This window comes from Mustela nigripes, chromosome 17 (genome assembly GCF_022355385.1).
Source record: "Mustela nigripes isolate SB6536 chromosome 17, MUSNIG.SB6536, whole genome shotgun sequence".
NCBI lineage: Eukaryota > Metazoa > Chordata > Mammalia > Carnivora > Mustelidae > Mustela > Mustela nigripes.
This window is the reverse complement of record NC_081573.1, coordinates 41,934,256-41,955,606: the sequence shown is the minus strand read 5'-3', so window position 1 is coordinate 41,955,606 and position 21,351 is coordinate 41,934,256. Positions and strand designations below refer to the sequence as shown.

The following is a 21,351-nucleotide window of genomic DNA, read 5'->3' as shown; positions in this document are numbered from 1 at the left end:
TCCTTCCCGGTGGCATGGTAATCTCAACGAACAGCCCGAACGCCAAGCCGCTTCTCGGAGACACCAGGGTAAAACCAAGTAGGTGGGTATCCACTCTACCCAAGAGTTTGCGCGGAACAACACGGAATCGTGCGCACGCGCGGGCACGCTTATGGGCGGGGCCACGACCTTAGGTCCCGCCCAGCCACTGTGCGCTTCCTTTTCCGACGAGAGGCGGGGCCCCGGCGTCCGCGGGAAACGCGGGATGGTATTTTTCTGCTAGGGGCTGCTGCGGGAATGGCAGGCTTGGGGAGTTTGGTCCTGCGGCCTTGGATTCGAGACCTGATCCTGGGGTCAGATGCATTCTCAAGTCCGCAGGCGGGGCAGCTGCTCGAGGTGAACCCTCCCCACTCTAAAGGGCTCGGAGAAGGGCAAAGCCCGAGGGCGGTGGGCAGGGCCCGAGGGTGGTGGATTTGACGCCAGTCGACGCCGTCAGGTGTTACAGGAGGAGGCCGAGGCTCCGGGCCCGTCCCACGCCCCTGACCCCTCTGACGTCGCAGCGGCGCTCCTTGTGTCTGACGGGACCCACAGTGTCCGGTGCCTAGTGACGCGGGAGGCCCTGAACGCCTCGGACTGGTGAGAGACGCGGCGCGGGGCCTGGGGAAATCCCGAGTCTAGTGAGAGAACGCGAGGCCTCAGCCGGAGGTGCGCGGGGCCGCAGGCGGGCAGGGCTGTGTTTGAGGGGGCTGAGGCGGTGATGGTCGTGCTTGTGGCAGGGAGGAGAAAGAGTTCGGCTTCCGAGGGGCAGAAGGCCGGCTGCTGCTGCTGCAGGACTGTGGGGTCCGCGTGCAAGTCGCCGAAGGTGGCGCGGTGAGTGGTGAGGCTGGCTTGGGTGGGTTAATGAGCATGACTCCGTGACAGCTCCTAACACCTGCCACTGAATTCCTTTAGCCCGCAGAGTTCTACCTCCAGGTGGATCGCTTCAGCCTGCTGCCTGCAGAGCAGCGCCGGGAACGGGTGATTGGTTGGTAAGTGATGCCAAACCCCCCCCCCCCCCCGCCCCCCGCCGCCTCAGCTGTTCTCCCTAATCAGGCCTGACTGCCTTTGGCACAGGTCTTTTGAGGAGGAGGGCTTAGGCCCCTAGTAACAACATTGCCTACTACTCTCCTCCCGCCCCCCAGCAACCAGGACCCTGATGTGCAGAAAAAGCTCTTTGACTGTCTGGAGTGAGTATGGAATTGGACTCTTCGGCCAAGTGTGGCTGTGTCAGGTGATGGTAGATCTGTGTAGACAGGCCTCAGGATTGTTCCTCAGCCTTGTTTTCTCTGTTTCTTTAGGGAGCACCTTTCAGAGTCCATCTCCCCCAGTGCAGGTACTTACAGTGTTTGGTCAATGATTCTAACGCCCATAGAATGACATCCTCCGTCACTATCTTTTGCTTCCTTAGTAAGCTCTTCTCTCTACCCACCCTTCCCTTCTTTAAGTTTTGGCCCATCCTCTCGTCCCCTGCATTTAGGACTTTCACTGTCCCAACTTCTGGATGAAGTGCAAGAGGACCAGGAGCATCGGGGGGCGCTAGTGCATCTGGCTGAGAGCTGTCTGATGCTGACAGGCCCTTGCACAGCACCCCCTCTCACCCGCTGGACCTCCTCCTGCCATAGGGCCACGGTCAGTCTGGGGCTTCCCTTGGGGAATGTCTGGATGAGGAGTTGAGCAAGGGCTGTGCTAAGAGTTTATGCCCCCCAGGGAGAAGCTGTGTACACTGTCCTCAGCTCATGGCTGCACATCTCTGAGAATGACCAGCGAGTTCTGAGCTCTCTGCGCCCAGGTCAGAGAGCACCAGGTGTGGAGGACTGGAGAGGGGAAGAGGAGGGTACCTGGGGGCCCAGTACCCACACTGCTAATAAGCTCCCCCTGACCTTCAGGCCCTGAGCTGCCTCCACCAGATCCAGGTTTGCAGGACCTATCGCTGACCCTCATTTCTCCTTCCTCGCCTACTTCCTCAGGTAAGGGGGTGCTCGGGCCACAGCCATTCACTGCTATCACCCAGGTTCCCAGGCTGCTGCAAAAGTTTGCACACCCAGGTAGGGGATGAACACAGTCCCTATAGGCCTCCCTAAACTCATGGGCTACTGAGCTGAGAGGGCTGTGCCCACAGTCAGTCCCCTCCTTCCCAGGAACTCCAGCTTTATCCAGCCACGTGTCCTCGGAGGAAAGCGGCGCCAGCATCAGCCTTCTGCCTTCCCTGTCCTTGGCTGCTTCAGACCCAGCGCAAAAGGGCAGTGTCCAGGCTGTACCAGCCATCTGTTCAGCCCCTGGCCCCTTGCCCCCTGGCTCCCCACATCCTAGCCATGTTCCCAGTTCCCCACTCCTGAGCTGCACCCCAACACTGACACCCCTTGGCTATGTACCCAGTCCACATCAGGCCATTGTGACTAGGGCCCAGAAACCTAGCCTGGAATTCAAGGAGCAAGGGTTGACCCCCAAGAACTGGCAGCACTCTCCAAGGACAAAAAGCACCCCGGGAGCCCTGGAGTCCAGCCATGTTTGGGTGAGCATACATGGAGAGTAGAATGCGGTAGGCCTTGAGTGGAGCTGGGAGTAGGGGTGGAGGAGTAGCCTTAGATGGGGTTAGGGGTCCTTATTGGCCCTCTCCGGATACCACACCATCTTCAGGACCCTCCAAAGCGGCATCGTGATGGTTCTGCCTTCCAATATGGGTACGAGCCACCCTGCACCTCCCTCTGTGCCCAGGTCCAAGCCGCCAGGTGAGTGCTTGGGGCTGCCCCTACCCTTTCACTCACCAGTCCCTGTCCCCATTGACCTACAGCCATGGTTCTCTTCCCAGGCTCCCTCCCCAGCTCGTGGCCTGGGCCCTGCACTTTCTGATGGAACCGCCGCCAGATTCTCAGCTAACCCAGGTGTGAGGGATCATGGGGGAGGATATATGCACACAGATCCAGGCCTGGGATCGACAAACAGTGCTCCACGCTCTGCTCCTTTGAGTTTTTTAATAAAATAATCTCATGCGGCAGGAAAAGGAGAGGGTCAGGGGTTGGGGCCGCCGCCTCTTTGGTCTGTGGCTGGGGAGGGTGGGTTTGGCTCAGGGCTGGAGGGCTCTGTAGACTGTGGGGGCAGAGGTTGGGCTCCAAGGCCAGATCCTGCAAGGGAAGGAAAAAGGGAGGGGAGGGGGGTCAAGACAGGACCAAGCTGTCTTGCCCCCACTCCCAGCTGGCCCCAGCCTTCTCTTACCTAGGCTTGGAGATGAAGGTGCCTCAAGCTTTGGTCTCCGCTTGAGGACAGGGGAGCGCTGCAGCCGCAGGGGCCGTTCTGAGAGACATAAAGACTTGGCAGGGGGGAGCTGTATTGCTAGGGTCTTGCTGCCTGTTCCCATGCAGTCTCCATCACCTCCAGTGTGTGTGTTCCAGAGCTCACACTGTTGGCTTCAGTGCCTCCCTCCTCCCCTGCCACACCCCCCCCCCCCCCCCCACACACACACCCCGACCCCCGGGGCAAAAGCTGCTCTGCTGTAGATGGAGACAGGGCTAGGACGCAGGGTTTGTCAGACCCTTGCTCCAGGCCTTCTGGCTCCTTGATTTCTCAAACCCTTACATCACTGGTAGCCCCCTCCAGATAAAGACCAGAGCCACCAAGGGAGCCCTGGAGTCTACCCTCCCCCATCTCCTGCACTCAAGCACACAGGGACATGTCCCCCCTCACCAACAGGGGCCTGGAGCTGGTCCTCATGCACAGACACTGCTCGTCGCCCTGCTGAGAGAGGCCTCGGCCTCAGCTGGCCATCTAGGGGAGGCCACGATATCAGGGTATGATCTGGACAGCTACCCCCACCCCAGCCCTTGCCTCCCCTTTGTCAAGGTCCCCAGTCCCATATTGGAGTGGGGCCTAGGGTGCCCACTTACCTTCGTTCCTGGGGCCCAAGCAAGGGTCCTCCGGGAGACCCAGGCTGTCTGGGGAGGGGCTGGCTCTTCGCGGGCTGGGGCTGGGACAAGGAGAGGGGGGCCCAGGACCGTCCTGTTGGCCCCAACCACGGCCCCTGAGCTCTGCATTCAGCTGCTGCCCCAGTGTCTTCCAGCTAGTAGACTCAAGCCCTTGACCTCCTGGACTAGGTCTGCACGAGGGGTCTGCAGGGAGAATGGTATAAGCCTGACCGTAGTCTACCACCACCACCACCCCCCGCCTACCCTTTCATGTTCCCCAACACAGACGGTGGCCCTTACTCACCAGCAGACACAGAGTGGGTGCGGGACTTGATCGAGATGGGAGGGGCCTCGGCGGAGCTGTCCATAATATCACCTGCAAGGTGGGGCTGGGGGTTCAGGCACCAGCCCTTGGGAATGAGGGGAAAGAAAACCTGGCCTCTTTGCCTTTTCCCCCAGGAGAGCCAATGCCTTGAGACTATCTCTAAGGACAACTCCCTCACCAAAGCTGTACTGCCCACGCAAAGGGTCCCACTTACCATCCGAGCCGGCCTTCTTGATCTCTCCGTCCTTGCTCTGTAGGAAACAGGGAAGTCAGACTCAGTCCAGTCCTGCCCTCATTCTAGCAACTGCCAGTACATGTCCAGCAGGAGATGCCGGGATGGGTGAAGAGGAAGCTGATGTAACCCACGGGTGGTGAGGAGAGGCTGGAAGTAGCTCCCGACCGAGGACTATGTTACGAGGCACCGAGCTGCACCGGGTGCAGCACAGTGAGATGAAGGAAACCACTGGGGCTGAGGCCTTAGGGCAGGACTAGGAGGCAGGGCAGTGGCCCGAGAGGATGTTCCTGGGAGGATTTGCTATTTTATTTATTTATTTTTTAGATTTTATTTATCTGTTTGACAGATCACAAGTACAGAGACAGGCAGAGAGGAGGGAGGAAGCAGGCTCCCTGCCCAGCAGAGACCCCAATGCGGGGCTTGATCCCAGGACCCTGGGATCATGACCTGAGCCAAAGGCAGAGGCTTTAACCCACTGAGCTACCCAGGCACCTGGATTTGCTATTTTAAATGCAGGTGACAAGGTCTGGGTTCTGTTCAATCTACAGAGGAAGGACCATCCCAGCTCCAAGGAAGAGGTAGCAGTGGCCAGGGCAGAAGCCGTGAAGGAAGAAAGGCTGAAGCTGAGAACTATTTTGAGGAGGAGGGGGTGGACCTGATAGAGCTGTCATGAGTCTCCTTCTGGTCACATATGTCACCCACAGACTGCCACAAGACACATGTCACCTGCCCCCTCACTTTGCACTGTGTCCTTCCCAACTTACTTGCTTCCTCTTGCCTTCGGCACTCCCGCTGCCTCTGCTCACGCCAATCCTCTGGAGCATCACTTGTACCCGCTGTTCAAAGGATGGGGCCAGCTCTGTCTCCCCCCGCTCCAGGGGCCGTCGCTGAGGACAGAAGCCCAAATGGGGAAAGAGCCCACCACCTCAGTCCTAGCAGAGCCCTCACCCCTTGTCACCAGGCCTACCTTGTCAGGTCTAGTACCCAGGGTTTCCTCCTCCTCCTCCTCAGCAGGTAGGAGTATCATGGAATAGGCTTTGCTTTCCCGAGTGTAGCGAGGCCGGCTCCTACGGGCAGGGTCAGGGCTGCTGGTGCCCCCCTCAGCCCCACCAGACTCCTCACCACGGCCGGGACGGGCTGGTGGCCGCAACAGGTCTCCGAGTGTCGCCTTCCGAGCACGCGGAGCTGCCCCAGGGCTGGTCTCTAGATCAGGCCGTGGCCCCCGTGTTGAACGAGGCTTCTTGAAGGCAAAGAGGGTACCCAGCTTCTTTCGCAGTGTACGAGGAACAGGGGTAGCACCCCCCTCGTTGGCCGGGTCTTCTTCGGGGACCCAGCTGTGGGAACAGCCAGCAGTGAGTAGGAAGGCCCATGGGACATCCCACCCTCTCCCACCCCCTAGAGCTGCCCCTCACTCACAGGCGATCCTGCTGGATCAGCCTTTTGGAGAAGAATTCCTCCACGCCCTCGTCCACGCGGGCACTGAGCCCATTCCCTTCCTGCGGCAGAGCTGGGGGCACCTGGGGGACACCATAGGGTCAGGGCAGAGCACAACCATGAATTCTTTCCACCCGTTGTCCAACAGCCTGGCCTGGGCAACTCCCGGACTGGGCAGCTGGAGTCACCCTAAAGGGCTACTGACAGACATTCTTGCTGTTGACCTGGTGGGCAGAAATGCTGGTTTCACGTATCTCCTCACCAGTGGTTGCCCCTGGACACACACCCAGCCCACACCTTGTCCCATGGAGTATCCTACACACCCTGAACCAACAGGCGAGAACCCACTGGCCCCCTGGGTCACACATTCCCACTTGCCACCCCCTCTGCTCCAAACAGTTCCCCGCAGTACCCTCCACCCCCACCCCACCCGGCCTGCTGGCAGCTCGGCAGCGCCTGCTGCTGCGTCAGACCCTCTGGGGGGCCTCAAGCTGACTCTCTGCCTTCTGTCCCGTGCCCACTGTCCCCACCCGCACCCAGCACACACACATCTCCCCAGGTAAGTACCCACTGGACCTGCGGTTGATGCAGGACTGTCCCCACAGCCGGGGGCCCCGCATCTGTCAGTAACCCTGGGAGGAGAAGATGGACACCCTCCCTCACAAATCCGTCCCTGCAGAGGGCCAACCCAAGATGCAGTCCTAAAACTGAGATGTACCCCCAGTGAAATCCACACACTCTTGACCCTGCATGACAATGGCCTGAGGAAACGCCAGAAATAAACCAAGGCACGGCACTACGACCAGGTGGTCTTGGGCCCCTAAAACCCACTTCCCTAGCTGCCATCACTCCTGAGAAGCGGAAAAGCCACTGTGACCCCCCAATTCCACGAGCTCTAGAGTGGGGGAAGGGCGCTCACCTGGGGGCCCCCCGGTGGTGGCCGGTGGTGGTGCTGGCGCCGTGGCCGCGGCCGGGCCCGGGTCGGATGGCGCAGGGGCTGTCCAGCGGGTGGCAGGTCCATGCGAGGCAGTAGGCCGGCCTGGGGTCCGGGAGTGGCGGGGCTTGGAGAGCCACGCGCAGAAGGCCCCGCCTGCGGCTCCGCATCTTCCCCCGGAGCCGCCAGCTCGGGCTCTGGTTCCTCAGCAGCACCTAAGGGGAAAGCACCAGAGGAGCACCGAGCAGCGAACCCTGGGAGGTGGTGGTGGCAGCGGAGCTAGGGCAGCCGGGGACCCGCCCAGGGCGCGGGGAGGGGCCCGGCTATGCCGCCCGCCCCCTGCCCCTCCCCCCCCACCGCTGTCCGTGGTGCTGAGCGCGGCCCTGAGCAGCGCGGCTCTGCGCGGCCGCCAAGCATGCGCATCCTGGGGGTAGAGAAAGGGGCGGGGGAGGCGAATGGAGACAGTGTCCGGCTCCTGGTCTGCTCCGGTCCTGTTTCATGCTGACCGTAGCAGACCCCAACCTGCAAATTGCACGGAGGGCCTGGGCTGGCTTAATCAAGGGTGAGGGAGTTCCTAGCACAAGACTGAATGAATGTGTCCACGTGTCCAGGTTCCCAGATCTAATGGAGAACGTTCAGCCGGGCCTGGTTAACTCCCTTTCCCCACAGACCCTGACTTACTGTGAGTGGAGGGAACCAGGGGAAGACCTTGGCTGCATTCAGGCCATTTCTGTGGTGGACTGTCATCCTAGTGGGGAGAGCAGAAACTCAGGTTGGGACACAGGAGGGATGTCTCCCAGCCTTCCACACTTCATAACAAGATGGGAAGATCTAAGAGTTCTAGGGCCAGGGTTCCAGGACCACATACCTTCTGTTTGTCTTCATCCTCCTCCTTTTCCTTCACCTCCTCAGGGAAGAAAAGACCTTCTAGTTCCCCAGGCCCAAGGGGGCTGGGCTCACCTCCATCCAGTGCTGGTATGGCAAGAGGCATTGCCACTGTCGCCTGCTGAGCCAGACTCTCCACCTGCAATACCAGGCAGCCCAAAGATGGGCAGTTGGGCCTCAGCCATAGTCCCATCGGTCCTAAAGAAATTCTGAAATACCCCTGGGCTCTATGACCCCAAAAGACATTACAGAAGCCCTGCAAGGCAGTGGCCAGGTCACTCTGTGTATGTGTGTGTGTGTGCGCGTGCATGCACATGTGTGCAAGCACGTGCACAATTCTCCCTCACCAGCCGATCCCGGGCTGCATTCAGCCCCTCCAGTGCCTGAGCCACAATGCTCTCTGCCAAGGTCCCCGTGACTGACAGCCGCATATCCCTAAGAGCAAGACATAGCAAGGATTAATGGACTATCTCTGCCCAGTCCTATTCAATCCAGTCCAACCTCAGGCCCATCCAGTCTACCTGAGTCTAGTGAAGGCATCTTGTAGCAGGTGTTCTGGGAGCAGCTCTGGGAGGCCCCTTGAACCCACCAGAACTCCCTCTAGCTGCTCCCTCCACTTGGGTCCCTGCAGCATCTGTGGGCAGAGGCTCCTTGTTGTGTCCAGTGTGGCCTGAGTGAAGTCCTGGGCAAAGACCAGAGCATGGAGAGTGTGGTCTGAGGCTCCAAACCCCACAGAACATTGACACAAGGGATATCACAGCCAAACCTATGAGATAGGGGTTAAGCTTGTATAACCTGGGGCTGGGGCAAGGGTAATATCTTACCTGAATATCCTTGCGGCAGACCTCACCCACTTGTCCTAGGAGGCCTTCTAGCTTCTGCCGCAGCTGCCACTGATGACTTGGGGAGCTTCCAGCCTCATACAGAATTGGGAGAATCTGGAAGCCAAGCAAGAGAAGGAGTTGCAAGGTGACACTCGATTAAGAGGGAAAGGGTCCTTGCAGCAGCGGTGGGGAAGGGGTGCTCACACTGAGAGAGAAGTTGGCATTTTGGATGGCATCCTCCGCCTGGTGCACAGCAGCTTCGCCCTGAGGCCCAGCCCCACAGCCCAGTAGTTCCACATGTTCCTGCACTGACTGACACAGCTCATTCACTTCCTGGGGGATGGGGGGAGGTGTGCATCAAGAATCAGTGCCATCCTAGCTCCCTCCAGCCTCCCAGACTCTGACTGCTTCCTGTCCAGGGTCTCCATCAGGGTGGGTGAGGTCCTGAAGCCAGTACTATCAGGCCAGCCATTCAGGAACCCTATCTGTTCAAGGAGGGCATGAAGTGTCCCCTTTGGATCATTTTAGGGACTTTATATACACTTCCTAAGTGTCCAGAATAGGAAAATAAGGAGCTGTTAGTCTTTTCTATGTTTTAGAAGCTCAGTCTGCTCACTAGCCATGTAGAGGACAGACTGAGGGGGGCAGAAATGGGAGTGAGGAGCCATGGACTAAGGACCAGGGAAGCAACAGATATTTGGGGTGGGAGCGAGGAGCAGTGTGTTTGACAGTTAGCCGAGATAGGACCAAGTCAGTCTGTGGGGTTCTAGTGTGGCCAGGAGAGACCTGGCCCAAACTTCTGGCCACAACACTTGGTGTGTATGAGCACCAGTAGGAATGGGTTCTAGGGTAGAGAGAAGAGTTTGTGGGAGGTGATGAGGTCACTTGAAGGTGTACAGAATGTGGAGCCCCCACAGGATGTCTGGGTCAAGATGCCTCAGCTTTAAAGCCTGAGAAAGAAGTGGGATTTGGGAATGGATAGGTGGGAACATTTCACAAAGGCAGGGTAGTAGAGGGAGATTATGGCCAGAAAAAGCGTTGCTGGGTTCAGCTCCAGCAGAGGTCAGTGCAGAGGAGAGTCCTATGAAAGGGAAGTCACAGTTGGGCGACAAGCATCTGGGGGTTGGGGGAAGTTGAGGGAGGATTTTTAAATACCTCCCATCTTGAACAGGACAGTCTATTTAAATGCTTTAAAAAGGTATCCAGGGGTGTTATTTGGGGGAGCTACCAAAAAGAGGGACTTGTCCTGGAGATCAAATGCAGGCACTCTAGCCCCAAGAAAGTCAGAGGCTCAAACTCATGGCGATTCCAGGCACCACAGTTCTTCCCATCCCCTATCTTCTGTACCTACTCAAGGTTGAGGGAGGGGACACTAACCTGCTCTGAGGGGTCTGAGACCAGCCCCGGTGGCTGCAGACGGGAGGTGCGGTCGGAAGAGGCATGGTCCGCACGGTTATTCCTCAAAAGACAGGCTTGGATCTGCGCATAAGGGATATAGAGAAGTGGTAGGAGGCGGGGCCACGGCACAGAGAAGGGCGGGGAGGAGTGAGGAACCCAACCTGATGCACTGCACGTGCGGTCAGCTCCGGGCGGCTGCGATGTGCCTGGGCCATGTCGTTCAGCGGCAGAGGCATGGCCTTTAAGCTGCGGTTCTGCTCCAGGGCCTCTGCCACGTCCATCAGGCCCAGAGCAGACGTGTGGTTTCGGTCCCAGACAACTGACCTGGGCCAGGCGGGACTTCAATCAAGGGCGGAGCTCCACAAGGCTCCACCCAACCCCGCTGGCTTGTCCATTCACCTCGCGCCCCGGTCCCCAGCATTTGCCCCTCCACATTCGGCTGCCCCTTAGTCCAGTAAGCAAGCACCCCCGGCCACGCCCTCCTCCCCCTCTGACCCCGCCCACCGGAGCCTTGTGTTGACCCGAAGTGCCTTGGCCAGCATTTTGGCGCCAGTGTCCCCCATGGCGTTGCCGCTGATATCCAGCGCCATCAGGTTAGGATTGGTACCCAGGGCCCGAAGCAGGACGCTGGAAGCCATCTTCAGCCGTGACTCCGCCACGGACAGAGACTGCAAGGGCTGGGGGAGGGGAGTGGAAAGCGCGATTTGGGTTTGGAATGGACGGTCAGCAAGCAGAGCAAGTTCCAGGGTCTGACAGAGCAGGAATCACAGGGGCCTGTCTATTGCCGAAGGCTCCCTCATGGTCCCAAGAACTCACACAGTCGTCATCCTGCACGAGCTGGACAATCCGGTGCAGGACGTCGTCCAGGGTCTCCCTGTGGGGCAGGGGCCAAGGTTTTGAAGGACCTGGGTAGGTGGCGGGTGGTGGGGTGCTGTCTGAGGTCCGGGAGGGAGTGGGATAGGGGCTCACTTGCACCGGACGTTGAAGTTCCTTCCAAGTGCCACATGTCTCAGGGACCGACTCCTTCCGATGGCCAGCACCAGAGTCACCATGTCTGAGCCGAAACCTAGGGGTGGCTCCGGTCACGCATCAGGAGAGGCTGAAAGGGTGGGCATGGAGTGGGAGCTGGGTGGGCAGTGGGGGGAGGGTGGGTTTCGGGGCGGCCTCACCATTATCCGCCAGATCCAGGGAGCTCACTGCGCCAGCATCACACACTAAGTCTTGTATCACCTGAGCGCCCGCGGAGCGCAGCTGAGGGTGGAAGGTGAGGCACGTTCAGACCAATGGGCTGCAGGTGCCGAGACTTAGGCGCCCGATGGCCGGCGCTTGCGCCTCGAAGTCCCGTTCGGCGCGTGGACCCATTGCCAGCTCACGTCTCGGGCCGGCGCTCACCTCGCAAGCGCTGAGGTCCAGGTGCAGGTCGCTCGTGTGAGTGTTGAGCGCGAGGCCTTCCAGAAGGGCCCTGGGAGGGGATGTCACAGGGAGTGGCGGGAGCTGGGAAAGGGGTTCCCACGGCGCGAACGAATACCAAGACCGAAGGACCAAGACGCCGGCAGGTCGTGGGGGCGTCAGGAGCAGGGTGAAGCTCTGGGGGCCCCGGCCTGAGTGGTGGCCGCACACGTACTCGTGGGGGGCGTGGCCATGAGCAGCGACACTGACCTGAGCGCGTCGGGCGGCAGCTTGCAGCCGGCCAGGCCCAGGTGCCGAAGCGTCCCCGCGCGGCTGAGAAACAGTTGCAGCGCGGCGGGCGCAGCGCGGGACTTCCTGGGGTGGGCGAGCGGGAGGAGTGGGCTTCCGGGCGCAGGAGGGCGGCTCCCGGCAGTCTCCCCCCACCCAACGCCCGGACCCGCCCCCCTTACGTGCGGGAGAAGACGTTCCTCGAGGCGTCCAGGTGGCTGAGGCTGGCGCAGCAGCCGCGGGCCAGTGCTGCGAAGAGCTGCGGGAGGAGGGTGTGGGCTACACCGACGGAGGACCGAGACCCGGCCCCACTCAAAACCCCGGTCTACCCTCAGGCCTCGGGCCCGGCCACCGGCCCTACAGATGATCCCCCCCCACGGACCACCCTCTCACAGTGTCCAGGGCGGTGTCGGTGCCCGCAAGATTCAGGAACGTCAGAACATTAGGACGGCTCAGGAAACTATACAGGCCCTGATGGGAGGATGGCGGTGGAGGAAGTCAGGGCTCACATCACCAAGAGCACCCTGACATCCCACTGCCCACAATCATTGCCTCTAAAGACAACCACTTACCCCATTGTCCTCCGAGGCCCCCAGCGCCCCAGGGTTCCCGGAAAGGTCCAGGTGGGTTAGGGCAGTGTCAAAGGCCACATTGGAAGCCAGTGCCCGGCCCAGAGACCTCATTCCTGGTGGCGGAGGAGGGAGTGGCTCACCAATCAGGGAGATCCACCCCCACCCCGCCCCCTGCCTACCTCACCTACCTCGAGGAGTTAACCCGGTCTGGGCTAGGCAGAGTCTCCTAAGGGCTCCAGGTCGATGCTCTAGGTGTCTGCTGAGAGCAATCATCCCTAGGGAATGGGGGTGGCTGTGTGGCTGTCACCTCCTCCAGCACCCGCTCCCTGGGGTTCCCTAGGTTCAGCCGTACCTCGGTCATCCAGCAGGTTCCCCGTGAGGCTAAGCTCTCGGAGGGCAGAGCTTGAGTGCCCTGCCAGTGCCTGGGCCAGTCGCCGGACAAAGTCTCTGGGGACCAGACCCTAGGCGTGAAACTCTGACCCTGGATTCCCATCTCCTCCCCAGCCACAAGCCTCCCCATCCCAAGCTCCCAGACTCCTGACCCCAAGCCCTACCCTGTCCCCCTTACCCCCTCAGGCCACAGTTCTCTAGCACTAGCTCCTCCAGGTGGGACGACTGACTCATCATGTGCAGAATCTGCTCTGAGACCTCAAGGCTCTGAGAACCAGAGTGGGGGCTCAGTGAGCTGCACCCTGGGCCCCCCACCCTGGGCCCCTCCCCTCCCCTATATTCTCACCAGCTTCATGTCCACACAGGAGAGGCACTGGAACCACAGGTTGTAGGACAGGGCGGCCACACTCAAGGCCAGGTCCCTGGGTAGGAGAAGGGGCAGGGGCAGAATTCAGGGCCCTCCAGCCGGATCCTCGGCCCAACATCCCCCTCCGTGGAGAGGCCACAGCTCGGGAATGTGGGTCCTCCCTTCCCGCCCCTGGCAGGCCACAAACCGACTGCCCAGATGGCTGAAGTCACACAGGCTGAAGTTGCGGCAGCCCTGGCGATGGTAGATGGTGTCCACATCCTGGATGGGAAGAAGATGTCTTCCACTGGCTTGGGGTTAAAAGGGAAGGGACCCTATGCACAGGGGGGATCAGATGCCTCCAGAGCCCCCCGAGGAGGGCCCTACTCTCACCCACTGAATCTCTTCTCGGAAAGGGAAGCCATTGTAGTCACACAGAGCCTCGTATGTCTCCAAGAAGCCACCTGGGGGAGGTGCCAGGGGTATAATGGGGTGAGGAGGAGAGAGACAGAAGGAGGAAGATCAGAGCCAAGCCGGGTGGTGGCTGTATTTGGGGTGACCAATCAGTTTCAGAGACCCCCAATTCAGGGGTCTGGGCCTGCAGGATGGGGGTAGGCTGGAAGCCCTGGGTGGCCTTCTCTTGGCCCTTACCACAAGGGCTGCTGGCCGCCGTGTCCTCAGAGGGGCTCCTTCTCTCCAACCGAGCCAGCATGGAGGGGGATGTGGGCCTCCGGAAGAGCTTCCTGGGGTGCGGGGAGAAGGGGACAAGCGACCTGTAACCCCTGGGATGGGAGGCAACTCACTTGTGTCATCCCCAGCACACCCCTGCTGCCCTCCTTTTCTGCTGGTTCCTTGTAGTCGCTGGGCCTCACCCAAGGCTGGAGCGAGGGAAGACCTTCTTGATGGCGGCGGCGACGTGCTGGGCTAGCTGTTCCAGAGCGGCCACACCCGGAAGCTCCAGGACCAGCTCAGGCAGGGACTCTAGCTCAAAAGTCACCTGGTGGGGAGGAGGGCAGCTGGGTTGCCCTCTCCGTGTGGGTGCCGGGGGGGGCGAAAACCAGGCTGCAGGCCACGGGAGTGGGGCACTAGCTATTTCACCTGAGGGGGTGTCTCCTGCAGTGCCATGGCCTGGACCTCCAGGTAGCTGAATGTGCAGTCCACCTGTGGAGAGCTGGAATCAGATGGAACCAAGGCCCTAGCCCCACGCTCCTGGGATCCCAGTCCTCTGCGCAGCTGGAAGATCTGAGCCAGCCCCGCCCGCGATGGAGCCCAGTGCTGTGGGAAGGGCAGAGCCCATAGGACAACAGACAGCTTGGCCGGCGCAACCCTCACCAAGGAAGCTGCTGGAGGGCAAGGTGAAGGTGGCAGTCAGCCCCTGGCACTCACCCTCAGGGGGAGGCAGGTGTGGAGCAGGTAGGCTCTCCAGCGTAGCAATGCCTGTAGGGAGGGAGTGTCTGACGCCCAGGACAGGCCAAGGGGCTCTTTTAGCCTGGGCCCCAGTGGTCCTCCCACGCTCAGCCCCCTGCCATACCAGGACATGACCTTGCTCAGCACCGTCCCGCTCTGGTAGCCAGGTTTTCAGCAGCAGCTCGGCCTCCTTGGGCCACAGGAACCTGGTGATCTCGCCTGTGGAATGGCAGTCCGCTGGGTGATTGGGTCCTCCCGCGGAGGCCAACGCATGCCCATGGTGTGTACCAGGCCTGTGGCCTGGGCTCATCTATGGGCCAGCAAGGAAGGAGTGGAGTGGATGTGGGGGCGCAAAGCTCTGCAGACATGCAGACAACACTGCCTGCAGCTGTCCCCGGACGCTGGGTGTGCTCTGGCTTTGGAGCCAAGTAGGCGGGAAGGGCCAGCACTTACCTCTCAGCTCGCACGATATGCCGTCGGGGGTCTGGGCCATGGGGCCAGGCTGGGCCGCTGGGTGGCCCAAGGAGCTCCGACGAGAAACAGTTGCGGGCGGGCGCGCACACAGGAAGCCTGGGGGCCCTGGCCCGCACGGCAGCCACCTGCTCCTCCTGCAGCGGAAGGTACGCGCTGTTTCCTGCCAGGCCGCCCCCAGCCCGGCTCCTCCCCGCCCCAGCCTCCGCGGGCGAGGAGACGTAGGAGGGGGGCAGAGTCCCAGCTGTCCGCCCCCCTTGTCGCGCAGGAGCTACTCTGGCAGGGCAGACACGGGGTAGGAGTTGGACGCCTGCAGCATGCGCCTCTTGCGGTTCCTAGCCCCCTACTTTCACCCCGCGCCGCAGTCCCTGCCGGGAGCACCAGGGGGCGCTGCCCGCTCGGGGATCCCTGCGCCCCACCCGCGTTCGTCCACTCCAAAACCCAGCTGGGGAAGTGGACTGGGGGCCAAGAGGGGCGTCTATTCAGCAACGAGCATCGGTTATCTCCCAGAATCGCTCCCAACACTGGGGTCACAACCTGAAGGACCTAATCTGATGCTCCTAGCCTGGAGCCTGTGAACCCCTTGGAAATCCACCAACTTTTTTTTTTTTTTTTTTTTTTTTTTTTTTTTTTTGAGTAATCTCTACGGAGACTGGGAACTCACGCCCCAGAGATCAAGAGTCGCATGCTCTACCAGCTGAGCCAGCCAGGCCTCCCGGAAACGGCAGAAAAAATGCCAGATGGGCTCAGGCGCCCTTCTCTGCAGCGCACGGTCCTCAGCTTTTATCAGGTTCAGGCTGGTTGCAGGCTGGAAGGTGGAAGTACCCTCAGGAGGCAGCCTTGGGTTAAATGCCTAAACCCCAAGGGTTTCAGGGAGGGGTGAGCAAAGGCCAGGTACATGGGGGTTAGCTCCCCTCCCAGACCTCTGCTGGCTGGGAGGGATCAGGAGGTCATGCGGTGGGGTCCTGCTAACCAGAAGCATGCTGACCTAGGAAAGACCAGGGACCTAGAATATGGAAGGTTCACAGGAGAAGAAATATTTCTTTTTCTTCCACTACAATCCAATGAAACTCCACTTACTAGGAACAGCGCACTGCCCTGCCCACAGCTCAGCCGGGCAGAGGTAGAATAGATGAGATGGTGAGCAGGGTCCCTTGGCTTCCTTCCCATCCAGCCGCCCCTCTCCACCTCAAGGCTTGGAGAGAAGGGGGAACATCCTCCGTCAGGTGATCAGTCAGCTGGGGACTGGCTAGGGTGGGTGGGAGGCCTCAGCTAGAGAAGGTATTTTTGCAAACAGAGGCACCAGTCCTCCTCTGATGTCTCCCAGCTTGGAAGAAGAGTTCGGGTTAAGATTTAGGACTCCTAAGAGCACAGAGCACCCACAAGCTGCTTTTAGGATGAGAGCTCAGTAGGTCTCTTGCACTGTCAGCAGGCCAGGCGGTCGGTCAGTGGAGAAGGCTGGTTCTAAGGGCTGACTGCCCGAATGGAGGCCTGACTCCCCATCTTGCCAGGTGTTCCGCACTCAAGAAATTACTTCTTTGGGCTTCCAGTTCATAAGCTGGAGCTATTCACTTACCTCTAAGTGTTGCTGTAAGCATATGAAATGCTGTTTAAGGGCTCACAGCAGCGCCTGGCACTCTGGGAGGACTCACACCCGCCACGTCTGCCACGGCAACCCCAGGGCCCCACAGCCCACCACGACGAGAAAATCCACCTGGCCAGGGGTTTCCTGTTGAGAATGATTCCGAGGAGAAATACAAGAGGCAAGCACCGCCAGAGGAGACCGTCTCCAGGCGAGCAAGACACTGGTGGCACCTGCCCTGATAAGAGCCGTGGGGGTGGGCACGGGCTGCTGAGAGCACACCCCGGTCGGCAGGGAAACCGGGGCAGGGCTCCCGGGCTCCCCACGGAACTGCTGCTGCCCAGGGCGGCAGTGACCAGACTACCGCATGTCTGTCAGAGTCCAAGGGAACACATGGGACCCAGCTCCTACCATGCTGGGTGACTCAGTGCGAGGGGGAGAGGCCTTCAGCTCGTCTGTGTTCTAGATGGCATGACACTCCGTGGGCGCTCAGGAAATGCTCAAAGCGCCTCCGGAGGGCTAAGCCCCGCCTGCGGCAGCTGCGTGGGAGGAGGGGCCGAGCAGGCGCCGGACTGCGCCTCCCTAGACTGCGCCTCCCGGGGCCACAAGGCTCCCTCAGATGTTTTCAAAGACTGATCCAGACCACAGGCTAGAGAAGGGCTGCGCGGCAGCGGGCGGCGGTGGGGGGGGGGTGAGGGGAGGGGGACGAGTCCAGGTGTGTTAAGGGAGAATTTGACTCCAGTACCTGCTGTGCTGGAACAGTGGGGAAGGGCAGACCGGTCAGGCAAGCACCCCATCCGAAGTTTTCTGCTGTCGAGTGAGGAGCGGCTTCTGTACTTTAACGCTTATATATGTATAACCTATATTTAGATAGGTTTTATATATAATGGAGTCACACAGGGTGCATCATGGGCTATGCAACGGGGGATCCCTCCTAAGTTTCTACTCCATCAGACGGGGACTTTCCGTGGCCCCTTCCATCCAAAACTGATCTACTTTAAAATTTTCAATCAAGTTGCATATATACAATGAGATAAAAAGCTATGCTTTAGATAGAGATCACACTGTTCTGCAGAGATTATAAACACCAAAAATTTTATTAAATTATATGGCCACTGAAACACTGATAGGGGTACTGTGGCCCCCACAGGGGCTGGCCCACGCCTGAGGCAAAGCCCCCAGACAGCCTCAGGCCACTAATACTGGGTCCAAGGAGCTGACGGCCAGGTTCTGAGTCTTGAGGCCTCAGACCCGTTTTCCTGGGAGAAGGGACTATGTGGAAAGTACAAACAGCCAAAGGTCACACACACCTTACCTTTTGTTACTTCTCACTGAAAACCACTAATTCAGAATTCTGGTTAAAAAGCCCTAGAATTAGTGGCTAAAGCTTTTACCCAAAATGGGTTTGCCAAAGCTATCTGCCCAGAAATGGCCAGCAGCAAGAAGTTTCACAAATGCATCAACCTCCCATTCCAATTCCCTTTCCATCGTGCCTCCCGGGGCTTGCTCACAAGCGAGGCTCTCTAGGAGCCTCCCTGCAGCCTGTCTCCCCTCCCAAACGACCTTCTCTAGGGCAAAATGGGCCCAGCTTCTCTTGTCCTGCACCTGGCAGAACTCAAGGTACTGATCTCAGCCCTCACTGCGCCGAGATCCAGAGGACAGAACTTCCCTGAGCCCCCTTCTTCTCTAATCTCTGTGGTCACCCTCTGCCGCAGGGACCCACTCCTAAGGTGGATCACGGAGGCTTAGCGCCTTTCCACCCATACCTTGCTACTCACACACACCTCTGGGGAGTTAAACCCTGCGGCAGGATTCACTCACTAATACCACTTGCCAAGATCATTTTGGAAGTGCCGGAGAGGAAGTGGCCGTCCTGGGAACAGAGTTCGCCTCTGAAGGGCGACCAGGCGACCACCACCTGAGGCCACGCATGTGGACCTGCAGGGCCCTGAGCAGGCAGAGATCACACATGACGAAGTGTCTGGAGCACTTGTTAATCCGTTATGATTTATTAGCTGTACAGCAGTAGATCCTCCTCCCCAGCTTTCAACCCCATTACATATTTTATTACAGGTCTCATGTTGGCGTCCTAAAATAATGAAAAATATCACACAGTACAGCTAAGTACAAAATGCATCAACCTAGAGTCTGATAGCTAACTGATGGCTCTTTTAAAAGCAATACACAGAAGAGAAAAGTGTTTGAAATCAGCAAGACTGAGGCTCTCTAAAAAACACATTTCAAACGTGTGACAGTTCATGTGCAAGAATCACTTTTTAGTTGGTTTTGTTTCACATTATTATTTTGTTTTGCAGATCCAAAGTTTAAATTACTGACCTAGTGAACTTTTCTGGGCTGCTGTGACCCACTCATAATCACCCTTCTGCTTGAACAGAGGAGTAATAAAACACAAAATTCAGCTACAAACAGAGCAAAGAAAATGTAGATGGGAAATCATAACTGAAAGTTAATTGTACAAGGTTCAAATGCTGGCTCCACGGGCTGGCAATCGCGATCTTCCGTGTGGGCGTCCGTCACTAGCGGGCAGCAGTCTCAGTGCCGTTCTGCTACATGATTGTGATCCAATTCCTTGTCAACATTTACACACGACAGAGTCTGTGGTAACTTAATTTGCAAGTAATTAAAATGCTGGGTTTTCTTACACTGCACTTCTTTTCAATCTCTTAATTAATGGAAAAGATTAAAATGTAAAAAAAGTTATTTACAAGCTTGACCATACCAGAAACTTTGCCAAGAAAGAGGCAAAGCCTTCAGGACAGACACCGACCGCAGCATGCCGTACTACTGGTGTGCAGCTGGCTCCGAGCAAAGGGAGTCAGGGAGAAGCAGAAGCAAAAACCAGTTTAAAAGTGTAAGTCGTTCCCAAGTCTGCATTTACAATTAAAAACTCTCCTGGGAAGAAGACCTAGAACTCTGGAAAACCCGGTGGCCATTCTGGAGTGGTTTACCATAGCGAGAGAGAAGGTTCAATGTCTCTGTTTCCATCTAAGAAAACCAGTTAGGCATCAACACTGTCCTCAGCACTCCACAGTAAACCCTCGGGGACTCAGAACATTCCATGATTTGCTAACATCAAACAGCAAGTTCTAGTAAAATCACATTTTTCTAACATCATCCTTGAAGTTTTAGTTCTCAGTATGTTTGGTAAAATGGTGTAAAATGATGCTTTTCCCAAAGCCAAAAGAAGAAAGAAGGGAAAAAAATTAAGATGCGGGCCGTTGAAACACAGCCCAGAGCAGTCCTGGTGATGAGCACGGCCCCGCCATCACCGGTCCATCATGCTGAGGATCATCTCGGGCGTGAGGTCTCCGTTGGGGGCGTCTGTGGCAGCTGGCTGGGCCTCCTCTTCCTCCCCCTCCACGGGCTCCGCGTCTGGCTCCTTTTTGACTTCAACTATAATGTTCTCAATTGCACCTGTATTCTGGTCTTCCACTTGGATGATGGCTGTTGCTGGCAAGAAAGAGCACGGACAAAACAAAACGCTCCATTATAGCCCCTGACGACTGCAAAGGTTCCTGTCAGACTTGACACTAAACGGATGTCAGCAATGCAGGAAAGCCTTAGCAAGGATAGTGCTAATGCTAATTTCGCTAATGACTTAGCGAAAGTCATTAAAAAAGACTCAATGACCTAAAATATGGCCATTTGTAAAGCCCCGATACTCTCTGACTATTGAAGAACAAAATGCTGACATTTGTGTTCATTTGCCCCCTAAATGCCATACTAAAAGCCTTAGTTTTCCTTCAGGTCAGAAAGCGCGCTAGTTATGAGACAGGCCAGAGATGCAGGCCGGATGTGACCAAGACCACCTCACAATGCCTGTGATCCAGGGCTGCTGGAGGTGCACCACTGACAGCAGGAACATCCATTTCCGATCCTCAAGTCTCCCATACCCAGGGCCTCCGCCAGTGTTTTCATTCAAGGGTGTGGAGGCAAAATGGCTCCCAGGATCTACAGTCAACCTCCCCCACCCCAAACCGACATCTACACACAGGGCTCAGGGAGTACATTAAAGAAAATAACAAACATCAGACTAAGTCTTGTATTTGTTAAAGAAAAAACCCTGCCTGCCAGCTTTCAGGATATCCACAGCAACAGAGAACAGAACAGACTCCAGTCCTCTAGAGCCTGCTGCTGTCACAAGGGCCGTGTCCAAGACAGGACCGCTGCCCACCGCCATTTGTGGTGTGAGGTAGAGGGTGAACACCTCCGCTGTGTCTTCTCCTGAGTCAGAAGGCCTGGATTTCTCAGGAGGATCAGTCTCAGCACAGAAACTGCTCTATCCTTCATCCTTTAAAATCTGGCTCTTTTACATTCATTACCATATCAATTCTGCCAGCTGAGTGGGACTTTGTTTTGCAAAACCCTCCTACATTAGAAGTACCCATCTTGCAGAACATGAGTACCCTTTCACTCTGGACTTCTCACTGAAGCGTAACAGGTTTCTAGGGTCTTCCTCATGTGTTCCCTGTAAAAACTAAATAATTGCTTCCTGACAGTTTGTTCCTGGTGTGACCTTAACTTGTTCTCATGGCTTAGTTCCCATCATCCCCCAAAACAAGGACCCGTCTGGCTCCTCCACATGCTGGGAACGGATGCCAGCCTTCAGCCTACTAAGTGGAGACAAGTAACTTACGCTGGGTCTGTTTGGGCTGGTTGGTTCTGCCAGGGGGGCGTCCTCTCCGCTTTTTGGCAGGTGGTGGGGCTGGGGTCACAGGCTGAGGCTCTGGCTCGGGTTCAATTTCCACAGCAGGTTCTTCCTCATCCTCATTGTCATCCAGGTCTGGCTCAGCATTTTCTTCTCATGAAATCGGAGTAATAGGTAGGGATGGGGGGCAGGGAGAAGTATGGTGGAAGAAAAATATGACACACACACAAAATCACACATTCTATTAAGTCTAGTCACGTATTTATTTTCATCAATAAAAGTCCA

The 21,351-nt window shown here is 57.8% G+C and overlaps 3 protein-coding genes across 15 annotated transcripts in view; 1 reads left to right on the top strand and 2 right to left on the bottom strand.

Annotated features, from left to right (window-relative positions):
* Nucleotides 1-184: 184 nt before the first annotated feature.
* On the top strand, nt 185-3,019 carry ACD (ACD shelterin complex subunit and telomerase recruitment factor). Of its 5 annotated transcripts, none has more exons than XM_059382828.1 (12): nt 185-375; nt 476-615; nt 756-849; nt 931-1,007; nt 1,161-1,205; nt 1,317-1,351; nt 1,496-1,647; nt 1,726-1,822; nt 1,905-1,985; nt 2,157-2,530; nt 2,656-2,747; nt 2,828-3,019. In XM_059382828.1, the coding sequence occupies exons 1-12, from the start codon at nt 277-279 to the stop codon at nt 2,904-2,906; spliced, it is 1,365 nt and encodes a 454-aa protein (XP_059238811.1). In that variant the 5' UTR covers nt 185-276; the 3' UTR covers nt 2,907-3,019. The 5 variants fall into 5 exon arrangements, with proteins under 5 accessions (XP_059238811.1, XP_059238810.1, XP_059238809.1 ...); XM_059382827.1 differs by having other exon boundaries at nt 1,905-2,063; XM_059382826.1 differs by lacking the exon at nt 1,905-1,985 and adding an exon at nt 1,986-2,063 and having other exon boundaries at nt 186-375; nt 1,726-1,807.
* CARMIL2 (capping protein regulator and myosin 1 linker 2) lies at nt 2,974-15,449 on the bottom strand. 7 transcript variants are annotated; one of them, XM_059382817.1, is made up of 39 exons: nt 14,798-15,422; nt 14,469-14,563; nt 14,324-14,374; nt 14,036-14,098; nt 13,810-13,934; nt 13,589-13,680; nt 13,331-13,401; nt 13,146-13,219; nt 12,938-13,013; nt 12,770-12,858; nt 12,554-12,648; nt 12,390-12,476; nt 12,202-12,314; nt 12,023-12,100; nt 11,812-11,888; nt 11,612-11,716; nt 11,345-11,414; nt 11,122-11,203; nt 10,922-11,018; nt 10,769-10,826; nt 10,457-10,629; nt 10,114-10,276; nt 9,932-10,033; nt 8,759-8,887; nt 8,555-8,668; nt 8,252-8,412; nt 8,078-8,165; nt 7,714-7,869; nt 7,527-7,593; nt 6,831-7,060; nt 5,894-5,994; nt 5,445-5,811; nt 5,242-5,364; nt 4,457-4,493; nt 4,222-4,293; nt 3,900-4,121; nt 3,700-3,750; nt 3,232-3,363; nt 2,974-3,140 (listed from the first exon to the last, which is right to left on the bottom strand). In XM_059382817.1, exons 1-39 carry the CDS (start codon nt 14,835-14,837, stop codon nt 3,028-3,030), a joined length of 4,239 nt encoding a protein of 1,412 aa, XP_059238800.1. In that variant the 5' UTR covers nt 14,838-15,422; the 3' UTR covers nt 2,974-3,027. The 7 variants fall into 7 exon arrangements, with proteins under 7 accessions (XP_059238800.1, XP_059238801.1, XP_059238799.1 ...); XM_059382818.1 differs by having other exon boundaries at nt 3,700-3,747; XM_059382816.1 differs by having other exon boundaries at nt 3,700-3,780; nt 14,798-15,420.
* Nucleotides 15,450-18,377: 2,928 nt separating this feature from the next.
* The window catches only part of CTCF (CCCTC-binding factor), a 54,012-nt gene continuing 51,038 nt past the window's right edge, over nt 18,378-21,351 (bottom strand). For 2 of the 3 annotated variants that reach the window (XM_059383145.1, XM_059383144.1), the window contains 2 exons: nt 21,055-21,216; nt 18,378-19,868 (listed from right to left, as the gene is read on the bottom strand). In XM_059383145.1, the coding sequence (XP_059239128.1) occupies nt 19,684-19,868; nt 21,055-21,216 (347 nt within the window). In that variant the 3' untranslated portion in view covers nt 18,378-19,683. The remainder of the gene's footprint in view (nt 19,869-21,054; nt 21,217-21,351) is intronic. The other variant, XM_059383147.1, reaches the window with a different exon arrangement.